The sequence below is a fragment of the Salvelinus fontinalis genome, chromosome 25 (genome assembly GCF_029448725.1).
Source record: "Salvelinus fontinalis isolate EN_2023a chromosome 25, ASM2944872v1, whole genome shotgun sequence".
Lineage (NCBI taxonomy): Eukaryota > Metazoa > Chordata > Actinopteri > Salmoniformes > Salmonidae > Salvelinus > Salvelinus fontinalis.
The window spans coordinates 25,434,094-25,455,946 of record NC_074689.1 but is presented as its reverse complement, the minus strand read 5'-3'; the positions used below and the strand labels follow the sequence as shown (position 1 = coordinate 25,455,946).

General features: G+C 43.1%; 1 protein-coding gene across 2 annotated transcripts; it reads left to right on the top strand.

Moving 5' to 3' along the window:
- The first annotated feature begins 11,041 nt into the window (after positions 1–11,041).
- Positions 11,042–21,853, top strand: LOC129823020 (zinc finger homeobox protein 2-like). Of its 2 annotated transcripts, none has more exons than XM_055881683.1 (5): positions 11,042–11,147; positions 13,023–13,181; positions 13,610–13,670; positions 13,971–18,115; positions 18,427–21,853. In XM_055881683.1, the coding sequence occupies exons 1-5, from the start codon at positions 11,142–11,144 to the stop codon at positions 18,820–18,822; spliced, it is 4,767 nt and encodes a 1,588-aa protein (XP_055737658.1). In that variant the 5' UTR covers positions 11,042–11,141; the 3' UTR covers positions 18,823–21,853. The 2 variants fall into 2 exon arrangements, with proteins under 2 accessions (XP_055737658.1, XP_055737657.1); XM_055881682.1 differs by lacking the exon at positions 11,042–11,147 and adding an exon at positions 11,573–11,681.

Below are 21,853 nucleotides of genomic sequence, written 5' to 3'. Positions count from 1 at the left end.
CAGGTGCACACAGAGATGGGGAGAGGGTTGGGAAAACACTTTGTGCTCAGTGACATGAACTAGGGCTACATATGTAGAACCCCAGATGAGCAATCACTCCATTCAGCATTAGGGGGCACATAATTATTATTTTGTGCATGTACTACAGACGCCTATAAAAATCGGTCCAATAATACAGGACTAGTAAAGGCAGTATATATATATACACACACACACAGTACTTGTCAAGTTTGGACACACTTACTCAATCCAGAGTTTTTATTTTTTTTACATTGTAGAATAACACTGAAGACATCCAAACTAGTAGTAACCATGTTAAACAAATCGAAATACACTGCTCAAAAAAATAAAGGGAACACTTAAACAACACAATGTAACTCCAAGTCAATCACACTTCTGTGAAATCAAACTGTCCACTTAGGAAGCAACACTGATTGACAATAAATTTCACATGCTGTTGTGCAAATGGGATAGACAAAAGGTGGAAATTATAGGCAATTAGCAAGCCACCCCCAAAAAAGGAGTGATTCTGCAGGTGGTGACCACAGACCACTTCTCAGTTCCAATGCTTCCTGGCTGATGTTTTGGTCACTTTTGAATGCTGGCGGTGCTCTCACTCTAGTGGTAGCATGAGACGAAGTCTACAACCCACACAAGTGGCTCAGGTAGTGCAGTTCATCCAGGATGGCACATCAATGCGAGCTGTGGCAAGAAGGTTTGCTGTGTCTGTCAGCGTAGTGTCCAGAGCATGGAGGCGCTACCAGGAGACAGGCCAGTACATCAGGAGATGTGGAGGAGGCCGTAGGAGGGCAACAACCCAGCAGCAGGACCGCTACCTCCGCCTTTGTGCAAGGAGGTGCACTGCCAGCGCCCTGCAAAATGACCTCCAGCAGGCCACAAATGTGCATGTGTCAGCATATGGTCTCATAAGGGGGCAACACTACTTAAGTCTCAGAGCAAGTGACGTAACTGATTGAAATGCTACTAGCGCGTACCCGCTAACTAGCTAGCCATTTCACATCCGTTACACTCACCCGCCTTTCAACCTCCTCCTTTTCCGCAGCAACCAGTGATCCGGGTCAACAGCATCAATGTAACAGTATAACTTTAAACCGTCCCCTCGCCCCGACACGGGCGCGAACCAGGGACCCTCTGCACACATCAACGACGGTCGCCCACGAAGCAACGTTACCCATCGCTCCACAAAGGCCACGGCCCTTGCAAAGCAAGGGGCAACACTACTTAAGTCTCAGAGCAAGTGACGTAACTGATTGAAATGCTACTAGCGCGTACCCGCTAACTAGCTAGCCATTTCACATCCGTTACACTCACCCCCCTTTCAACCTCCTCCTTTTTCCGCAGCAACCAGTGATCCGGGTCACGGCACCAATGTAACAGTATAACTTTAAACCGTCCCCTCGCCCCGACACGGGCGCGAACCAGGGACCCTCTGCACACATCGACAACAGTCACCCACGAAGCAGCGTTACCCATCGCTCCACAAAAGCCACGGCCCTTGCAAAGCAAGGGGCAACACTACTTAAGTCTCAGAGCAAGTGACGTAACTGATTGAAATGCTACTAGCACGTACCCGCTAACTAGCTAGCCATTTCACATCCGTTACACTCAGTTAAAAACTGCATGTTACCCTGCTGCCACTCAGACAATCTGCGTCCCCTACCACTGTTGCTGTTACTGCTGCTCTGGTTGGATTATGCTTCAGAACCGTCAGGGTTGGAGCTGGAGCTGGAGCCCCGACCGCCGGACATCCCAGAACTAGACAGAGCCCATAGACCGTGAGCTTGTCAGGGAAGTCAATTATGTTGTCTATGAGAAGTGAATAATGATAAGAGTTAGATAAATGTGTTTTTATTATGTTGTCTATGAGAAGTGAATAATGATAAGAGTTAGATAAATGTGTTTTTTGTCTGAGAGATTGACAGACTACTACCAAAATACTTAGCTAGGATCATTTATGGCAAAACAAGAAGCACAATCAAAAATCTACTCGCTCTAACGTTAGTTACATATCACTAGCTGACCATCGCATGTATTGTCCGACTAGATCTATTGACTAACGTTACCCATCTAACCAGCTAGCCTAGCTTAAATACCTAACATACACTTAAACGTGCTTGACAGTTCTTTGGTGCTGTAGATTAAGTGTAATAACTTGCCAATTATGTTGTCACGAGTCAGTTTATGAAAACGGTTGTTATCTGTAGATGACTAGCCGTTTTCTCTGCCGATGTTTTCAAGATATTACCAGACCAAAGTAGCTAAACGTCAGCTATGCACCATAATGTTTACAATACTGGAACCCCTTCGTGTGTCTTTTATTGTGCCCAGAGAGGAAGAGGAAGACCCAACTCCGCGGAAAATCTGTCTCCATCAAGCAGGTGTTTTTTTTTACCACCAAGCAAGGAGTTTTTGTATGGAGGTCAACGAGGGTGTCGAATTTGGACAACAATAAATTAATGGCTTATATTTGATCGAATATACGTTTCGTAATAAGTAGGATACGTGACATCCCGTCAACTTTGAGAAAAAAACACTATATAAGAGTTGTCTAGAGATGGCTATGCATGTTCATGGCATGAGGCTAGTAGCATAGCATCTTCAAAAATGTTTATATCCGCGGCATCTCAATTCCATTTCAATTTAAGGGTTCTATTGGCATGGGAAACATATGTTAACATTGGCAATGCAAGTGAATTAGATAATAAACAAAAGTGAAATAAACAATCAAAATTAACAGTAAACATTACAGTCACAGAAGTTCCAAAAGAATAAATACATTTTAAATGTCATATTATGTATATAGTATTGTAACAATGTGCGATCACCATTGAATACAGGGGGTTGATGTCAACAACCCTCATCGAATATTCAAACAAGATTACCAGAATGAGATGTATCCACCAATCCACAGAAAGGATAGGCGGGAGCTAGAGATCCCGCCATGCCGTTTTGACGACAACGACTCCATTTGTGAGCGGACTCGGAGAGACGTATCTTGTTAGTATATACCACAGAAAGATGACAACATCTTTGTCCAGACTTAAACCTCAGTGGCCTGTGCACTTTTGCTGTCACATGACCCACTGAAATTGTGCCAGTGCATGTTGAAACTTGGATGTGTAGACCTTATAAAATTCAAGTCATGTCTATAAAACTCTATATATGGATAGCATTCTCAACAGGAAAACCCTGAAACGAGGACTTCCATAAAACCGTAAGGATAGCAACAAATTACAAGGATTTTATTTAAAATTGTATTATGATCCCCATTAGTAGACACCAATGGCGACAGCTAGTTACTGGGTCCTGACACATAATGGCAGTGGCGGTGCGTCATTCAGGCAGAGCACCACATGCTTTTTTTTGTTGTTGCCCGTTTTGCATGTTAATTCAGTGCTTTCTGTGGTGGTGGGGCAGCCAGTGGAAAATACGGAGCATAGGGGTTGGTAATGTTCTCTAGTTGCGCCGTGATTGGCTCAGTGTTCTGTCTCTCAAAGGGACACTACTTCACCATAAAAGCTAAACGATTCAAGCCCCTTGGGTGCTGCCATATACTTACATTAGAAGTGCCCATCCAAGAAGGCTCAAGGTCATTGGCCACAGATAAAATTAAGTCAAATCACATTATATCTATCGTAGTTTTGATTGGACTGATCATGTCAACATCACACTTTCAAAATCTTAGCTAGCAAGTTAGACAAGCAGTCATCATCATGCATGAAGTTGGCAATCTACTGGCAAATTATTTTCAATCCTTGTCAAATGGCTCCCGAGTGGTGCAGCGGTCTAAGGCACTGTATCTCAGTGCTAGACGCATCACTACAGACACCCTGGTTCGAATCCAGCTGTATCATAACCGGCCGTGACTGGGAGTCCCATAGGGCGCTGCACAATTGGCCCAGCGTTTTCCGGGTTTGGCCGGTGTAGGCCGTCATTGTAAATAAGAATTTGTTCTTAACTGATTGCCTAGTTAAATAAAGGATAAATATGAAGATAATTTATTGATAAAACGTGTCAGTGCTCTTCGGCCATTGAACATAAACATTATACAACAAGTTGGAAATGGCAAATTCAACAATTAGCCGTGACCAGGAGACTCCTGAGGCGGCGCATAATTGGCCCAGCGTCGTCTGGGTTAGGGGAGGGTTTGGCAGGCCGGGATGTCCTTGTCTCATCGTGCTCTGGCGACTCCTTGAGGCAGGCCAAGCGCCTGCAAACTGACTTCAGTTGTCAGTCCGACAGTGTTTCCTCCAACACATTGGTGCGGCTGGCTTCTGGGTTAAGCTAGCAGTGTGTCAAGAAGCAGTGCGGCTTGGGTCTTGACCTTCGCCGAGTCCGTAGGGGAGTTGCAACGATGAGACAAGATCGGAACTACCAATTGAATATCACGATGAAGGGGGTAAACAATGGGCAAGAAAAGTTGTAATACAATGGCCATGCCGTCAATCCAGCAAGACTTCTGCCGCTTTCAAAACAACTGGAAACTCGGAACTGGGAAATCTCAGACTTCAATGAGTTCAAGACAACTAGGAACTCAGATAAAACTAGCTCCGACTGGGAAAATACAGAAAATAATTTTAAGCGGTCATCCAACTCGTAATTGTAAATCAGGATTTCGGGGCTCTTTCTAGAGCCCACAAGAAGCAACGCGCCACTTTCCTGTTCAAGTGAGAACAACATTACAAAGAGAGTCCAAAAATGTATTGTGTGCTGCTGCATAAATGATGTAATATGCCAGGGAGATATGTATACTGTAGCTAAGAAAGTAATACTAAGTGTATGTTGTGTAGTAAGCTGATAGTAGCCCATGTGCCTCACCCTAGTAATTTGAATAGTTTAGTTTTGTGTTGTGTAGTGGCTTAGCTGGCATGCATCCCCCAACATTTTTTGTTTGTTTGCCAGACCAAGATTTACATGCTAAAATCGCCACTGCATAACGGAAAAGACCAAGTACTTTACAATTTACATGTAGTGTGTGTGTGTGTGTATGCATCTATGAGTTACACATACACGTCAGTACATACACACAACAAGTAGGTCACATGGGGGAGAGGCGTTGTGTCATGAGGTGTTGCTTTATTTGTTTTTTGACACAAGGTTTGCTGTTCACTTGTGCTATATCAGATGGAAGGGAGTTCCATGCAATCATGGCTCTGTATAATACTGTACGTTTCCTTGAATTTGTTCTGGACCTGCGGTCTGTGAAAAGACCCCTGATGGGGTAAGTGTGTGTGTCAGTGCTGTATGTAAGTTGACTATGCAAGCAATTTGGAATTTCAAACACATTCATGTTTCTTAAAAACAAGAATTGATGCAGTCAGTCTTTCCTCAACTCTTAGCCAAGAGAGTCTGGCATGCATAGTTGATATTAGCCCTCTACAATGAAGAGCATTTTCTGGTCCAGCTGCAGCTTAACTATTTCCTTCTTTGCAGCATTTGACCATATGACTGGACAATAATCAAGATAAGACCAAACTAGTGCCTGCGGGACTTGCTTTGTTGATGACATTCAAATCAAAATGTATTGGTCACATACACGTGTTTATTGCAGGTGTAACGAAATGCTTGTGCTTCTAGCTCCGACAGTGCAGTAATATCTAACAAGTGATGTCTAACAGTTTCACAACATATAGCCAAAATACGTGAAAATCGAAGCAAGGAATGAATTAAGAATATATATACTGTATACATATATGCCAGAGCGGCATTGGACTAAGATACCGTAGAATAGTATAGAGTACAGTTTACACATATGAGGTGAGTAATGCAAGATACGGAGACATTATTAAAGTGGCTCATGTTTAATGTCCTTAAAGTGGCCAGTGATTCCTAATCTATGTCTGTAGGCAGCAGCCTCTGATGTGCTGGAGATGGCTGTTTAACAGTCAGTGGTGTAGTATAGAATACAATACAGTATATACGCATGAAATGGGTGATGCAATATGTAAACACAATTAACAGTGACTAAGATACTGTGGAATAGTGTGGAGTGCGGTTTATACATATGAGATGAGTAATACTAGACACATTAACATTATTATTAAGTGGCCAGTGATTCCTAATTTACAGTTGAAGTCGGAAGTTTACATACACCTTAGCCAAATACATTTAAGCTCAGTTTTTCACAATTCCTGACATTTAATCTGAGTAAAATTTCCCTGTTTTAGGTCAGTTAGGATCACCACTTTATTTTAAGAATGTGAAATGTCAGAATAATAGCAGAGAGAATTATTTATTTCAGCTTTAATTTCTTTCTGTCACAGTTCCAAAAGTGGTGATTGAAGGAGTCAGGCGCAGAGAGCAGGGTAGTTCAGAAGGACGTGGATTTAATATTCCAAAAATAACAGCGAGACGGTTACGCCACACACACAAGGGCGTGTCAAGCCCCAATCGAAAAACAAACAGGACTAAATCTAATCGGAACAGACACCACAGGAATGAACAAAACACCACCAACAGAAAAATAAGCCCGCACAAAAGTTGGCGGGCCAACTGGGTTGAAATAGCCCACAATAAACCTAAACACAAAACAGGTGCAACAAATCAGACAAAACTAAATGAAACAGAAAAGGGGATCGGTGACAGCTAGTAGGCCGGAGACGACGACCGCCGAGCGCCGCCCGAACGGGAAGAGGCACCATCTTCGGCGGGATTCGTGACACTTTCTTCACATTCAATGTGGGTCAGAAGTTTACATACACTCAATTTGTATTTTGTAGCATTGCCTTTAAATTGTTTAACATTGGTCAAACGTTTCGGGTAGCCTTCCACAAGCTTCCCACAATAAGTTGGGTTAATTTTGGCCCATTCCTCCTGACAGAGCTGGTGTAACTGAGTCAGGTTTGTAGGCCTCCTTGCTCGCACACGCTTTTTCAGTTCTGCCCACAAATTTTCTGTAGGATTGAGGTCAGGGCTTTGTGATGGCCACTCCAATACCTTGACTTTGTTGTCCTTAAGCCATTTTGCCACAACTTTGGAAGTATGCTTGGGGTCATTGTCCATTTGGAAGACCCATTTGTGATCAAGCTTTAACTTCCTGACTGATGTCTTGAGATGTTGCTTCAATATATCCACATTATTTTCCTACCTCATGATGCCATCTATTTTCTGAAGTGCACCAGTCCCTCCAGCAGCAAAGCACCTCCACAACATGATGCTGCCACCCCCGTGCTTCAGGGTTGGGATGGTGTTCTTCGGCTTGCAAGCTTCCCCCTTTTTCCTCCAAACATGGTGGGCATTATGGCCAAACAGTTCTATTTTTGTTTCATCAGACCAGAGGACATTTCTCCAAAAACTACGATCTTTGTCCCCATGTGCAGTTGCAAACCGTAGTCTGGCTTTTTTATGGCGGTTTTGGAGCGTTGGCTTCTTCCTTGCTGAGCAGCCTTTCAGGTTATGTCGATATAGGACTCGTTTTACTGTGGATATAGATAATTTTATACCTGTTTCCTCCATCATCTTCACAAGGTCCTTTGCTGTTGTTCTGGGATTGGTTTTCACATTTCGCACCATAGTACGTTCATCTCTAGCAGACAGAACGCGTCTCCTTCCTAAGCGGTATGACTGCTGCGTGGTCCCATGGTGTTTATACTTGTGTACTATTATTTGTACAGATGAATGTGGTAACTTCAGGCATTTAGAAATTGCTCCTAAGGATGAACCCGACTTGTGGAGGTCTACAATATTTTTTTCTGAGGTCTTGGCTGATTAACAATAGTTATTCACGGGCTGTATGAAATGACACAAAATAATTCCTGAGCTAATAACGTAAAAAATAGTACATAAGCAAAATATTGCAGAGTTGCTTAAGAGATAGTCGCGATGCTGCCATCTCCGTCGGCGCTATCATGTCTGATAAAGTGTAGCAACTGAGTGTAGTACTCCAGCTCAAATCAAATCAAGCCAAATGTATTTATAAAGCCCTTCTTACATCAGCTGATATATCAAAGTGCTGTACAGAAACCCAGCCTAAAACCCCAAACAGCAAGCAATGCAGGTGTAGAAGCACGGTGGCTAGGAAAAACTCCCTAGAAAGGCCAGAACCTAGGAAGAAACCTAGAGAGGAACCAGGCTATAAGGGGTGGCCAGTCCTCTTCTGGCTCTGCCGGGTGGAGATTGTAACAGAACATCGCCAAGATGTTCAAATGTTCATAGATGACCAGCAGGGTCAAATAATAATAATCACAATGGTTGTCGAGGGTGGCTAACTTAGTTCATCCCCCTAGCTAGCCTATTGTGACGCTGCCTAGCATTGATTTGTTACAAACCATGTGCAAATAACCAAGGAATACAAAAACCGTGACTATTCCAATTCCAAATAGGTACCCATATAAACAAGATAATTATTTTTGATCTAAAATGTGATTTCTGACATGATCTGGATTTCAATTTACTCCTGAAAGTAGTAAAAGTAGAATGCACAAGGTGCAATTTCGAAATTGGATAATACATCATCAATTTTCCTCTTGTCATGTCAGTCATTGCAGACTGAGTTATGTATAACTTGTCATCAATGTCCAAATCAACTAGGCCATGTCAACTAACATTTTTTAGCTCTTTTTTTTTGCCCATTGATTTTGTTGTATTGTTTGAGTCACTCAAATATCACATGAACACACACAAGACATGACAATGCTGGAAGTGGGGCCTGAGTGAAAAAGTTTGGGAACCCATTTTATAGGGTAACATTTGGATTTCTAAATATCAAATGGTTGCTATAAACTTGCCTTAAAATCTCTTTAAAAAATGTATTTAAAAATGATGATTGCGCAGGATCTTTTTTTTTTTGTATCTTGTATTTCATTTGTAAGGTAATTATACTAATTCAATGTTATTTGTTTTGGTTTTTTAAAGGTTGGTTAACAAGACCAAACACACCTAGTGTGGTGATAGAGGTTGGAAGACACATTCCCATTCCCAATCATCCAACATCCCCTGCCAGAGTGGATCCAAAACTTGCTGAACAGCAGATGGAAGTATCATTCAGTGACACTGGAAGTGATTGCTCTGATTTGACTGACTCCACATATGGACAGTTTGGTAGTTCGTTATTCTTTAGAAGTGGTTGAATTACCATGTACTAGGCCAATGACACCCAGACGCCTCTTTCTTTTTCCTAACGCAGTTAAGCTAAAACCACGCCCCCGGCGTTCTATTACGCTTCCATTGGCTAGCTAGCGTTGTCTCACTCACAGGCGATCAGCGCAGAGACAGTGACCTTTCAAGGTAAGGATGGAAAGTGTAATTTAACAATTAGCTGCCCACCTTAATGCAGGCCTATTATTATCATGTTTGGTAACATTTGCCCATGTATTTATTTTCAGAGTTTCAATTAGTTCTAAGTTAACCTAGTTCGGTATTTGAAGTTGTTATTATCATTAGTAGTCTATTATCAGGTAAAAGCAAATGCTTATTATTCATAATTTCTAAATATTTATTAGCTAATCATTCAGTCGAATACGCTATTTTACAGCCATTGAATCTGTCTTTGAGCGTAAAGGGATGTTAATGGCTAGCTCGGTCCACGACATGTTATTACATTTTTCAATCTTTAAATACAAGGGAAAATGTTATTAATCAGTGCCTGAAATTTCGCGCTACGTGATATTCACTTCCGGACCTGGAGAGCGCTCAACGCGTTGTAGAACGCCTCTCTGAATAACGGGGCGTGGTTTTGGCTTAACTGCGGTGGGAATAAGAAAGGCGCCACCTAGACAGCACAGCAGGACGTACCTGGAAACCAATCATAACTTTTCATTGAATGCTTGTAATAACAAAATTAGACCATATTTTTTTGTGTTAACCATTTTAATTAGACAAAGTTAAGGACCTGACAAACTAAAACAAAGTATTATAATGTGCAGTATTTTCTCTGACATTAGTCAGCAACTATTTGTTACAATGTACAGCTAACTGTATGTGCATTTAGTAATTTTACATAGTGCTCTGGGCGGCATCTTTGCAGGTAGACAACTATTTTTCCTTGAACCCTCTGATCGTCAAACAGAACTAAAGGTGAGGGGAAAAAATAAATAAAATATTGATAACATAAATACACAATTATCGGACATTAAAGCACGACTATAGTGGTACGGATATGGTAACAAGTTATTACCGATCAACAATCACGCAAAATAGGTTGGAGTTTGAGTTTTCCTAAATCCCTGACAGCTGCAAGTATTTTAGAAAGGCGCAGTGTGGGCACCTAGGTGATTACTGCATTCCCGGGCATCATAGCCCGTCATAATAACGCAGAAAAGGTACATTACAGAGATTGGAAAACAACTGTAGCAGTTTTTAAACATATACAATAACTCTTTCTATTTTTGTTATAACCTTAATCCCCCGTGACTAATGCAACTATTGTGACGCACTACTATGCAATAAAATGTACAGTAATATGAAAGTGTGTGGTGAAATAAGAAGTGACTTAAACGTTTGTTTGTGTACCTACCGCATGATATAATAGAAGCAGTAGAAGAAGTGACCTAATTAGATAGGGGTCGATCATATTAGGCCCAAGTGAAAAGTGCCAATCTCATTGAATAGCCTACAATTGCTGGACTCAGAAACAAAACAGTAACCAAATAGCTTTAATCGAATACAAAAATTCTATACTATAATTCGAAATAAATGTAACGTTTTATCTAGATAAATGTCCAATATAGTTGTTTAAAGTTTCAATCTGTAAACTATTCACTCTGTTTAGTTATTTTAATCCTAATCTGATGACCCCATACAGGATCAGGATGTTGGGTATGAAATCTGATTCAATCCGGTTGATTGAATTTTACAAATGCTTATTCAGATCAGTCGCCATGGCTCTGGTAAAGCCCACTCGCAGCATGCTTCATTACATTAAACAGCAAAATTGGTTCGACGAGACAAATAGTATTTGAATCAACTCATATTGTTACATAAAGGTTTTATATTGACGACACGTCTGCGTCTCTGCTGAATGTCAGCGATCAGCCTTGGGGGGAGCTGTCGTGTGTTTACTAGAGAGAAGAGGGAGGGAGAGAGACGAAGGGGGGGAGAGAGAGAGAACAGGCGAGGGAGGGCGAGCAGGAAAACTTTTCAGTTTTAAAGAGCGAGAGGAAGCGTGTGCTGGAGCGGCGACCATGCAGGTAAATGCATTAACTAATTGCTCAGAAGTTAATTAAACGATATTGTCGATGTCTTAATTGCGATCATGGTTGGAAGATTGAAACTATCATTTGAACAACAATCGAACAATGAATTGTTGTATATCAAATAGTTCTATGCACCGAATTCGAACATAAATGTCCAAAACTTTTCTGCCTCCCCTTCTCTTCACCCCCCTTAGTCGTGCGCAGTGTGCAAGTAGTCTGTTTCAAGTAGTTTAGCGTTTGATTTATTTGGTCAATTATTGCACGAAGCTATCTACAATGATTGTTAAGATGTTCATGAATACTAAAACTCTTGGATAATGAAACTGATCATTAAAATGCGTCCTGGGTTTTGTGGAATAGTGAGGGAGGGGTGCGATTTTTTTTTTTTTTTTTTTTTTACACATCTGTGAAGGGAAGCCATATTCATTAATTAAATAGCTTAGTCCATGTAGGCCTCAATTTGCGCTGTTGAGCAGGCAGCGGGTGGAGTAATACTGGATGCCCGATTGGAAGCCCACAATCTGTGGGGTAAGGGAACCACTCAAGGCCGAGGTTTCGGATGGGAACCAAAAGCCTAGCGACTCAGTCTATGTATCTATTTGTAGTGGAACGCTATGCTTCAGGATGTGTAGCCATGTACACCTGGGATAAGTTATTTTTTTGTCTACTGGACTAGTTAGTAGAAAGACGGTTGAGAGTGCGACGGGTTATCTTGCCAGCTAGCAGGCTGGCACGATTGTTTGATCCTTTTGTTTAATTTCGCAACGTTAATGAATAATCAATGCGGTAGGTTCGATTCTCTGTTTTAACCGTCTTTATAATTGCAGAGCAGAGGAACTAGTGTTTGTTGCATTTCATAACATTAGTTAGCATCACAACGTTGATAGCTTGGCTAACTAGCTTGCTAGCTAATTGATTCATCACTGTTCCGCGTATCTAATTAATCTGTACCTTAATTAGCTAAAGAATGAAGAGCAATGGGAATTTATCAATACCGTTGTATAAATCCTTAAACTATGGTTTATAACGCACTGCACTCTCTCAACCATAATAATCATGCAACCTTGCTGGTAAAACGATATTTTCTGGGCACGGCTAGCTAGCTAATTGGTGAGGACGGAAGTGGGCAATACAGCAGAGTGTTGGTATTTGGCATGTATCTTTTTATCGCTCATCGATTAATTTAGAAGTACGGTTATTGAAAGTTGTAGCCTAATAATAGGGTTCTTTGGTCTAATTACACAATTCAATTTCTGCCGAGTAGCTTTGGAAAAGGACAACACTGCATTGTCTCGTGGTTGGGTATGCTGGCCATTTACTAGGCTATTATATTGGTGTGTGTGATAACGTTCAAATGGCCCATGGTTCGCTCATTAGTTACAATGAAGCGACATGTTATGTTTTGCATGACCCTAGATATCGTACTTGTCTCTGAAATGTGCTAAATGTATGCTGCTCAAGGTCAATAATCAGGCCATTCACAACGATTTAATTGAAGTGGAATAAATGTTTCTTCGTGCCAAGTGAAGTAACATTGCATTCAAGTCAGAAAATATTCTGTATTTTTATTTGTCTGTTTTTATTTATTTATTTGGACCAAGTTCAAGTCATACTATTTTGGCTGTAGCCTAAACAATTAGACTAGGGATAGGCTGTATGTGTTTCTTCTGATAGTTATCTATATTGAGGCCTAACTTGGATTACTCTCACTATTTAGGTTTATGTAGATTTCCATTTCCAACATACTGAAATAACATTTGCACTGTGTAGCCTATGACTTTTTTTTTAATACAAAGAAACACCCCTGGATATGGTTCTAATTTCAAAGCAGTATTTTTCTATCCACTGAAACACATTTTCATCTTGCAGGAGAAGTCTGGAGAGACGGTGTGCAGTGAAAGCAACGAGGTGGCGGTGTGGTTGTGCCCACTGTGTCAACAACGGTTACCAGACAGGGGCTCCCTTTCTCTGCACCTGTCTGACAGTCATAGTGTGCTCCCTAACTGTGTCGACAAGCTGCTGGACATTGTAAGTAGTGCTACGCTACATGGGTCTACAAAACTTGACTTGGGTGTCTGTTATTATGGTGATGTGTTTCATGAATGATACTTGGATGTTAAACAGTATACATGATAAATTATTGTACATTATGTGTTTACATGATACATTATTGTACATTATGTGTATACATGATAAATTGTTGTACATTGTGTGTGTACATAATTGTGGGACTTAAGACCGTTCAATAGAACTTTATTTACCCCCTTAGGGCATTATTAGTAGTGGATCACTGGTTATGTGAAATATTGCAGAATGAGTCACCAATTTGTACTAAGATGCTCTCTTGTTGGACTGCAAAGCTAAGCAGTTGGTTCCTGTGTCAGCAGAATTTAGTCTTACGGTAAAGTTTCCTTGACGTGTTTTTCAGAATGAATTAATCACGTTTTCTCCACCAGGCTGCTCCCAAACAGGGGGCGAGTGGGGTGGACGGGGACACCGATGTTCAGCATGACGCAGGTGAGTTTCTCCTTTGAGTGACCGCAGTACCCACCATTTTGCACTGTGGATTAGTTTATCAATATTGTATTTATGAATTTATTTGAATAGAGGATACAAGCACATTGACAGAGTAACCTAAATATCAAACTTGTGCTAATTTTAAACACCTGTTACTAAGAGGGTATTGTTAAACCTACAAGCATACATTTTTGCTATGGCTGTATTTGTGTTGTCAGGTAATAAATGAATCGAGTGCTGTCAGGGTTACATTTACCAAAAAAAGCTGTTGAAATATCTTGCCTTTCTCCTTTACATCAGATGCCCCGTCATTACAGCTGAAGCTTTTAGAAGCCTCCCTCTCAGACCCGTGTCATAATAATGAGAACACTGACGGACCCCAACATAATTCCGACAGTAGGCACACTCTCATTGGGTCTGGAGACAAAGAGATGGATAAGGAGGCAGAGGGAGCTAGAGACCCGGAGGGAGGTGGAGTTGTCTTTGAGACGCATCAGGAGAGAAGTCAGTCCACAGAAACACCTGACAACAATGAAGAGTCAACAGGTACACATTGTGTAATGGCTGAAGGCGATGACAGTCCTCCATTCAAGTGTAATGCGTGCTTAGAGGCTTTTCCTACCAGGACCGCATTAAGTGTTCACTACAACTCTGCATCCCATGTGCAACGGATGAGAACAGGATCCCTAAAACAGGGTGGTGAAAATGGCACCCCAGCCGCTCCCTCAGTCCCTTTTCTGTCTCGGCCATATCTATCAAACAAGCCCTACCAGTGCACTGTGTGTCGAGTCTCTTACAACCATGCCATCACCCTGGAGAGTCATTTGAAATCTGTTTTGCACCAGACTCGTAGCAGAAATGCAGGAATCTCTGCCAACAGTGCAGGTGGAAATTCAGGAAGGACCAATATGGCTACTAACTTAGTTGTTACGTCTGGGGGCAGTGCTGCACAGTTGGTTAGCACCACCAGCAGCAATTGTGTCAACCCGGCAAGCCTGGCTGCTGCAGCAATGACTAACAAAGACGGAGAAGCAATTCAAACCCAGCCGGCTCCCTCACTGCTTTCCTCCCCTGTGACCTCTGCTCAGGCAGTCTCTGCTTTTCTCACCCTCCTCACGTCCAGCCCAAGCTCTATCTCACACTCCCTCCTCCCCTCTCTGTTTGCGGCTGGCGCGTCCCCTGCCACGGCCTCACCTCAGCTCATAACCCAGACTCAGATGCTCATCCCCTTTATCCTGAATGGGCTCCAAACACAAAGCCAGAGACTAAACCCAGAGCTTCTGACCCAGTCAATACCCCTACTAGGTCTCAATGCTGCCCAGCAAGCTATCCTGGCCCAAAGACTCAGTAGCTTACAGAACCAGTGGCCAGCTGTCGGTCTCCAAGCAATCTCACAAGCCTGTTCAGAAGACAGCCAAACAAACAAGAGCGAAGTGAAGCAAGACACAAACGAGGCGACATCTGAGGAGAAAGGATCACTTAAGGCTGAGAAGGAGGAAAGTTGGTCCCTGGAATGTGATGATGGAGAAAGAGAGATTTGTGAGGAGGATGCTAAGGGATATGCACAAGAGCATCTCGGCGCCTTAGTAAGCAAAAATAACAGGGCTGAGTCATGTATGATAGATGGAGATTTTGAAATGAAAGAGAGCACAACAGAGAGCAGGAACTCAGCAGGTCACATGTGGCCAGATGAGAAAGGGGGGGACAATGACAAGTGTAGTGACCGCTCACCGTCTGTTACCAGCAACTCAAGCCTAAGTCCTACCACTTTAAATCTTATGCTTAGCCCTGATTCTACCCCTCAAAAATCTGAAGTTGGCACAAGCCCTTATGCCTCTGTCTGCTCCCCAGAATCTAGCCCCTCTAAACGCACCTTAAATTCCCATGATCCAACTCGTCCCCATGCTCATTTCAGGGCTCGCCACTTCTCAGCCCCCCCGATACTGTCAGAGTTCCAGATACAGGTTATGCGTGCGTTTCTGGAGTCGCGTAGCGAGGCTGATGCAGCCAGTCCTCCCCGTGATGACTGCGAGTCGCTGGGCAGGGAGGTGGGGCTCACCGAGGTGGAGGTTCGCAAGTGGCTCACCGACGCCCGACGAGCCAAAGAGAGGCAGAAAGCTGGGGCAACAGAGCACATGAGCAGCATTGCAGGCTATGGTAAAACATACAAGGGTCTTGATAACGACGAGGAGGAAGGTTGTCTTACAATAGATGAGACCGAGGGTGGGGTCAGCGATGAGGCCTCTGGCAGTCACGCAATGGATTTGTCAAATAGTGGAGGGCGTAAAGAGATGGGGAGGGAGAGCCAAGGGGACTCGTGTCTGACCTCAGACAATGAAGAATTCTACACCTCTGTCATTGTGAGTGATGAGGACAGCCTGAGTGGCTCCATGAGGGAGGGGCCAGGCAGCCCTGCTAAAGAGGAGGCTCTGGTAGAACTGTCAGGAGACAAGGGTTCAGGAGGAAAGGTGTTGCGCTCCACCACTGTGTTCCTCTCAGACGCTGAGGATGACGATGATGCCGAGGAGGCCGCAGCTCAGAGAGCAAAGAGGAGAAAGAGAAAGAGGGAGTTGGAGCGGGAGGAGGTAGAGGTTAAGAAGGAGAGACTAGACCCCGACGTGGATTTACAACTAGAGGCTCAAGCTGATCCGCCTTCCCACCTTCCCGTCACCATTGACCATCAACAGCTTCCGAGTGGCATTCTACACTCCCTCCCTCTGTCTCTGTCCCTCACTCCATTCTCTACTCAGTTCCACAGCCCTTATGTTCTCTCTCTCCCCCCCTCAGTGGTTGGGCTCGGAGTTGCAGAAGGAGATGGAGGCAAAGTACCTGCCTTTCCAAACCCCCCTAACATCACCCGGTTCTCTGACCCTGTCATTACATCATCCCTCTCCTCCCATACCCACACCTCCCAATACATGTCTAATGGAGGAGACTGTGAGGCTGCTTTAGATCTCAGCATTGGGAAAAGCTACAGCTCAACATCTTATTCCTCCACGTCACTCACGGGTGACAAGACTTCAGCACAAAAGGGCCGTCTGCTTGATGGACTCGGTCTAAGACCCACAGCTTTTGGGGTACCTGGGGAAGGGAGACTCATTGTGGTCAAGGTCAAACCTGAGCAAGTGACTTCCAACAGCAGTGGCTTTGTCAGTGGCATGGCCAAGGCCAGCACTGTCTACATGAGGGAGAAAGAGGAGAGGGACCAGAAAGGCAGGCCGAAAGCACGGCGGTACCGGGACATGAGACGTTCCAGGACCATCATCCAGGCTGAGCAGCTAAATGTGCTTTATGGCTGCTATTTCAAAGACCCAAATCCCGGGAAACACGAGTTTGAGCAGATATCAGAGTGGGTCCATCTCCCAAAGAAAGTTGTACAGATTTGGTTCCAGAACATGCGGGCTAGGGAGCGCAAGGGTGAGGTTCGCTTCATCAGTGATGGCACTCTGGCAGCAGTGGGCAAACCGCTCATCAAGTTCACCTGGCCACTGTCACAACCCATCTTCTCCAGCACCCCCAAATCAAACTCCAACAGCAGCGTCTCAACTGTAGCCAATCCAGTACGGGCCATCCCAAAGATGGAGGCGAAGGAGGAAAATGTTAAAAAAACAGTTCCAAACAGGCCCAAGGAGGTGGCCTCTTCCCTTTCCTCGGTAAGCCACAGTGTGTCTGCAGTGCCAAAGACCAAAATGGAGTTGACAAACAATGTCACAATGGTCAAAATCGCCCCCAAAAGCATCGCTCCAGCTCTCCCTGTCGTCCCCAAGGAACCCCGACCTCGCCCCCTTCCCAAACATGCGCCTGAAGAGGAAGTTGGGGAAGATGATGAGGAAATGGATGATCGTAACCAAGCGAAGCCACTAGCCAGGCCTGGATCCACCAACCGCATGGTGCCAAAACTGCCCTCGACGCCAATTAGCAAGTCTCCTGCTGCGACGTCACAAAAACAAAATGGGCTCAATTACTGGTCGGCCAAGGGCCCCTTTAAGATCAACACACTGTCTAGGGAACAGTTGGGTCTGTCAGCACCCCGTACCTTCACAGCTGTCGGTGCAGCTGCTGCCCCCACTGCCATCACCATTTCTGCCACGTCCTCTGCTCCTGATGCTGCCACGGCCTCTGCTCCTGCCTCTGCTGCCACAGCAACTACCACCACAACAGCAAGCGCAAGTAATCAAACCACCGTCAGCATTGTCACCATCGCTAAGACCTCTCCATCGGAGAGCAGCTTCCTGCACCACTCTACCACCCGCAGGCCACGCACACACCTGTCCTGTCTGCAGCTGTCCATCCTGCAGTCATGCTATGAGACGTGCGCCCACCCTAACGCGATGGAGTGTGAGGCGGTAGGGACGGAGCTGGGGCTGCCGCTCAAGGTGGTCCAGATCTGGTTCCAGAATACCCGCGCCAAGGAGAAACGCTGGAGGCTGCAGCAGGAGAAACTGGTCAGACATTTTACTGTACACTATGCAATGAATTAGTCTGTGGAGATATTATTTTTTTTACTTTACAGGCAGCTATCTAGGAAAGAGATTAAGCCCAGTTGTGGACAAAATTTCAATGGAGATCTCCATTGTGCATGCGTTTTATTCCAGGACTAGGCTGAATCTGTGTCTGGGAAACCAGCTCTAAAACGTAGGTTATTGTCTAGAATTGTATATATGTATGTTGAGGTAATACACCAGTGACCTTTTGTTGAACATGTATGTCTGAAGCCAGTGTTGGAGTGACACTTTTCTCTCTCTGCCTTTTGTAGTCTCCTGTGTCCTCAGATCCCTCCAAGACGGTTGACATGAGCTCCGGCAGCTATCTGCAGTACAACGCTCTGCGAGCCCACCGTCCCATCCTTCCCAAACCGGTTCAGCTGACTGTCCTGGAGCCCTCTTCTCCCCCAGCCGGGGGCCAGCCTGCAGGCCGAGAGACGCTGAGAGGCAAGTGCCAGGCCTGCAACACAGGCTTTGAGTCCAGAGCAGCAGCAAGATCCCATGTCTTTTCCCTTCGACATTTAGCCACTCTGAGAACCACTAACTTTGGCCAGCCAGCGACCATCATCAACAATAAATCTGATAGCGGGTCTATTTCTGTTTCCGCCTCCGGGTCTTGTGTGGAGGACCCTTCAGCTTCCCCACCCCTACCCAGCAGCACCAGCTAAGGCACCCATCAGTGCTGGTAAAGACTGGACCCATTGGGCTCCTTAAATGTTTATAAACACATTGGGCACTGGTCCTCCAAGCTAATATTCTTTAATGTGTGATGGAAAGGCCCAATCACCTACCACACTTGCTCCCTCACATTGGACGTCTTTCTGCCGAGTTCTTGTGTCCAAACTGGATACACTGTTGTCACACTGCTTCACCAAAAGTTATCAAATGAGTGAACATTTACCAGTCCCTTATATTGTCCTGGGCTGCGGTTATAATCTTGTCCTTAACCATCCTGGCCCAGTTTTTAAATCGCTCTTATAATACTTGTGTATTATCCCTAAAGACTGTGCTTATGCAAAAACAATTAGGCCATTATCTGACTGACTAAAAAAGACTGCTGGGATTACCTGTAACTGTATAGATTTGGACCAGAAATGAGAAGTAGCTCTGTTTTTAGTGGCGTTGAACTTGCCATCTCGATTGTGTCTGTGTCACGACAAGCTTTCTGTTAGAATACAGGTGGCGTGTGTTCAGATGGTGTATGCTACTTCACATGGAATCGAAAGGTACTTTTAACTGCTTGTGACTAGAATTGGCCTGTTAAACTGAACAGATTATCCCCTCCTGTAAACACACTGGCTGTGGCTGAAATGGAATCCTCCATGGGCCCTGGTCAAAAGTAGTTCACTATATAGGGTTCCATTTCAGATGCACCCACTCACTGTTCTCATGACAATCCTCTATAGACAGGGAAAAGAGAGGCTGAAGAGGGCAGACTCTCATTATACGGCACTTTGATGCGTTTTACATTGTATGAAACGTTTTTATTCGTAAGCATTCTTATGCAGAGTGTCTTTCTACTTAATGAAAGATGTGCGTGTCGCATGTTGGATGTGTTATTGTAAGTTACATTAATAACATTGGAAACATAGTTTTTTGGTACTTGCAGTCTGTCAAAAAAATATCTACATTAACTCATTAAAACACACAAACAAAACGGATCAGACCTTACTGCTGTGCAAGGAAAGTCTTAGTCCTGATACTTGTTAAATTATTTCTAAATTTATTAATTCACTATGGTGTTTTTAAGATCTATTGAATGAATGTGGAGCAAGAAAATAACTTTTCCATTTTTGGTCAATGAAAAATATCCACAACAAATCATTTCAAGTGTAAGATTTGAAACAAGTGATATTCCTTATAACAAACAATACACTGAACACAAATATAAACGCAACATGTAAAGTGTTGGTCCCATGTTTCATGAGCTGAAAAAAAGATCCCAGAAATTGTCCAAACACACACAAATGTGTTTACATCGCTGTTAGTGAGCATTTCGCCTTTGCCAAGATAATGCATCCACCTGACAGGTGTGGCACATCAACAAGCTGATCCTTACACAAATGACCCTTGTGTTGGGGACAATAAAAGGCCACTTAAATATTTTTTTGTTGTTGCAGTTTTGTCACAATACAATGCCACAGATGTCTCAAGTTTTGAGAGTGCGCAGTTGGCATGCTGAATGCAGGAATGGCCACCAGAGCTGTTGCCAGATAATTCAATGTTAGTTTCTCTACCATAAGCCACCTCCAACGTTGTTTTCAAGAATTTGGCAGTACGTCCAACTGGCCTCAACTGCAGACCACGTGTATGGTGTCTTGTGGGCAATGTAGTTTGCTAATGTCAATGTTGTGAACAGAGTGCCCCATGGTGGGGTTATGGAATGCACAGCAATACTGTGACGAGATCCTGAGGCCCATTCTTTTATTTTACATTTTTTTTAAGGTATCATTGACCAACAGATGCATATCTGTATTCCCAATCATGTGAAATCCATAGATTAGGGCCTAATGAATTTATTTAAGTTGACTGATTTCCTCATATGAACTGTAAAACAGTAAATTGTTGCGTTTTATATTTTTGTTCAGGATACATCAACTTCCTGGGGAGGTCAAATGAAACAGACTTGACAACAAGAAATCGAAAAGAACGGGGTTTTAATTTCTGAGATTTCATTATTTTTTTTCTGTCTTGAAACATATGTGGTTGCAAGCTAGTACTTATCTGTGTATGGGTAGAAACAATGCAAGTCCAGAAACCAGGAGAAGGGAGTCAGTTGGGTACTCTAGTCGTCACCTTTGTCTTACTGGGGATACTTCTGTAAGCAATTGGGACATGCAAAAAGTCAAGACCGCACAAACAATGAAAGGTGCTGTTTTGAAGGACACATATAATACTAAAGATGTTTTTCCTTCTGTTTTAAGTTGTATATTATTAATAATAATGTTACTATTAATAGTTTTGACAAAATGCAAAACAACAAATTACACTTGTTTTTTTTTTTAAAAGAAATATATTAAGAAAAAAATGATATTCCAAAGTTATCCTTCCTATGCTTTCTGTCATTTAAAAAAACCAAAAAGCAATCTTGAGGTTGACAGAGCAGCAGAGATGTTCTTCATGTAGACTGTAAAGGAACTCCCATGGCTTGACATTTGAGCCAGTCCAAGATGTTTACCATGAGCTACAGATGAATGCATTTCAGCCTTCACCACATGGGGCAGGCACTTGATTTGGCTCATAGACTACAAGTTTTAAAATATCCTTCATAATTACTAATCTTTAAAAAAAAAAAAATGGTGTCGAGCTGTAGCTTGTGTCTAAAACAAGGACTGGGTTGCAGTGCTGTGCTCCAAGTCTGGGATCTGTCCAAGGTAGTTTTATGGAGATCTGCTTTTTATTCTATTCACTTTTCATTGTCACTTGATTATCACTATTGTTATAACTACTACTTCTGCTATTTTTATCATTATTCATCACTGTTTTGATTATTGACTCATAACGGTTTTAATGATGTCTCTTTACTCAAAGAGAATTTTTATTGGTATGAATATTGAACAATAATGGTGGCAGTGTGTTATAAGTGTGTTAGCATATTGATTAAGCTTTTTTCCTTACTTGTACTTTCATTTTGTGTTGGATCGCCATTTGGTTTTCTTTGGTATACAGAAAATAAATACATTTAATTGAACAACAAAA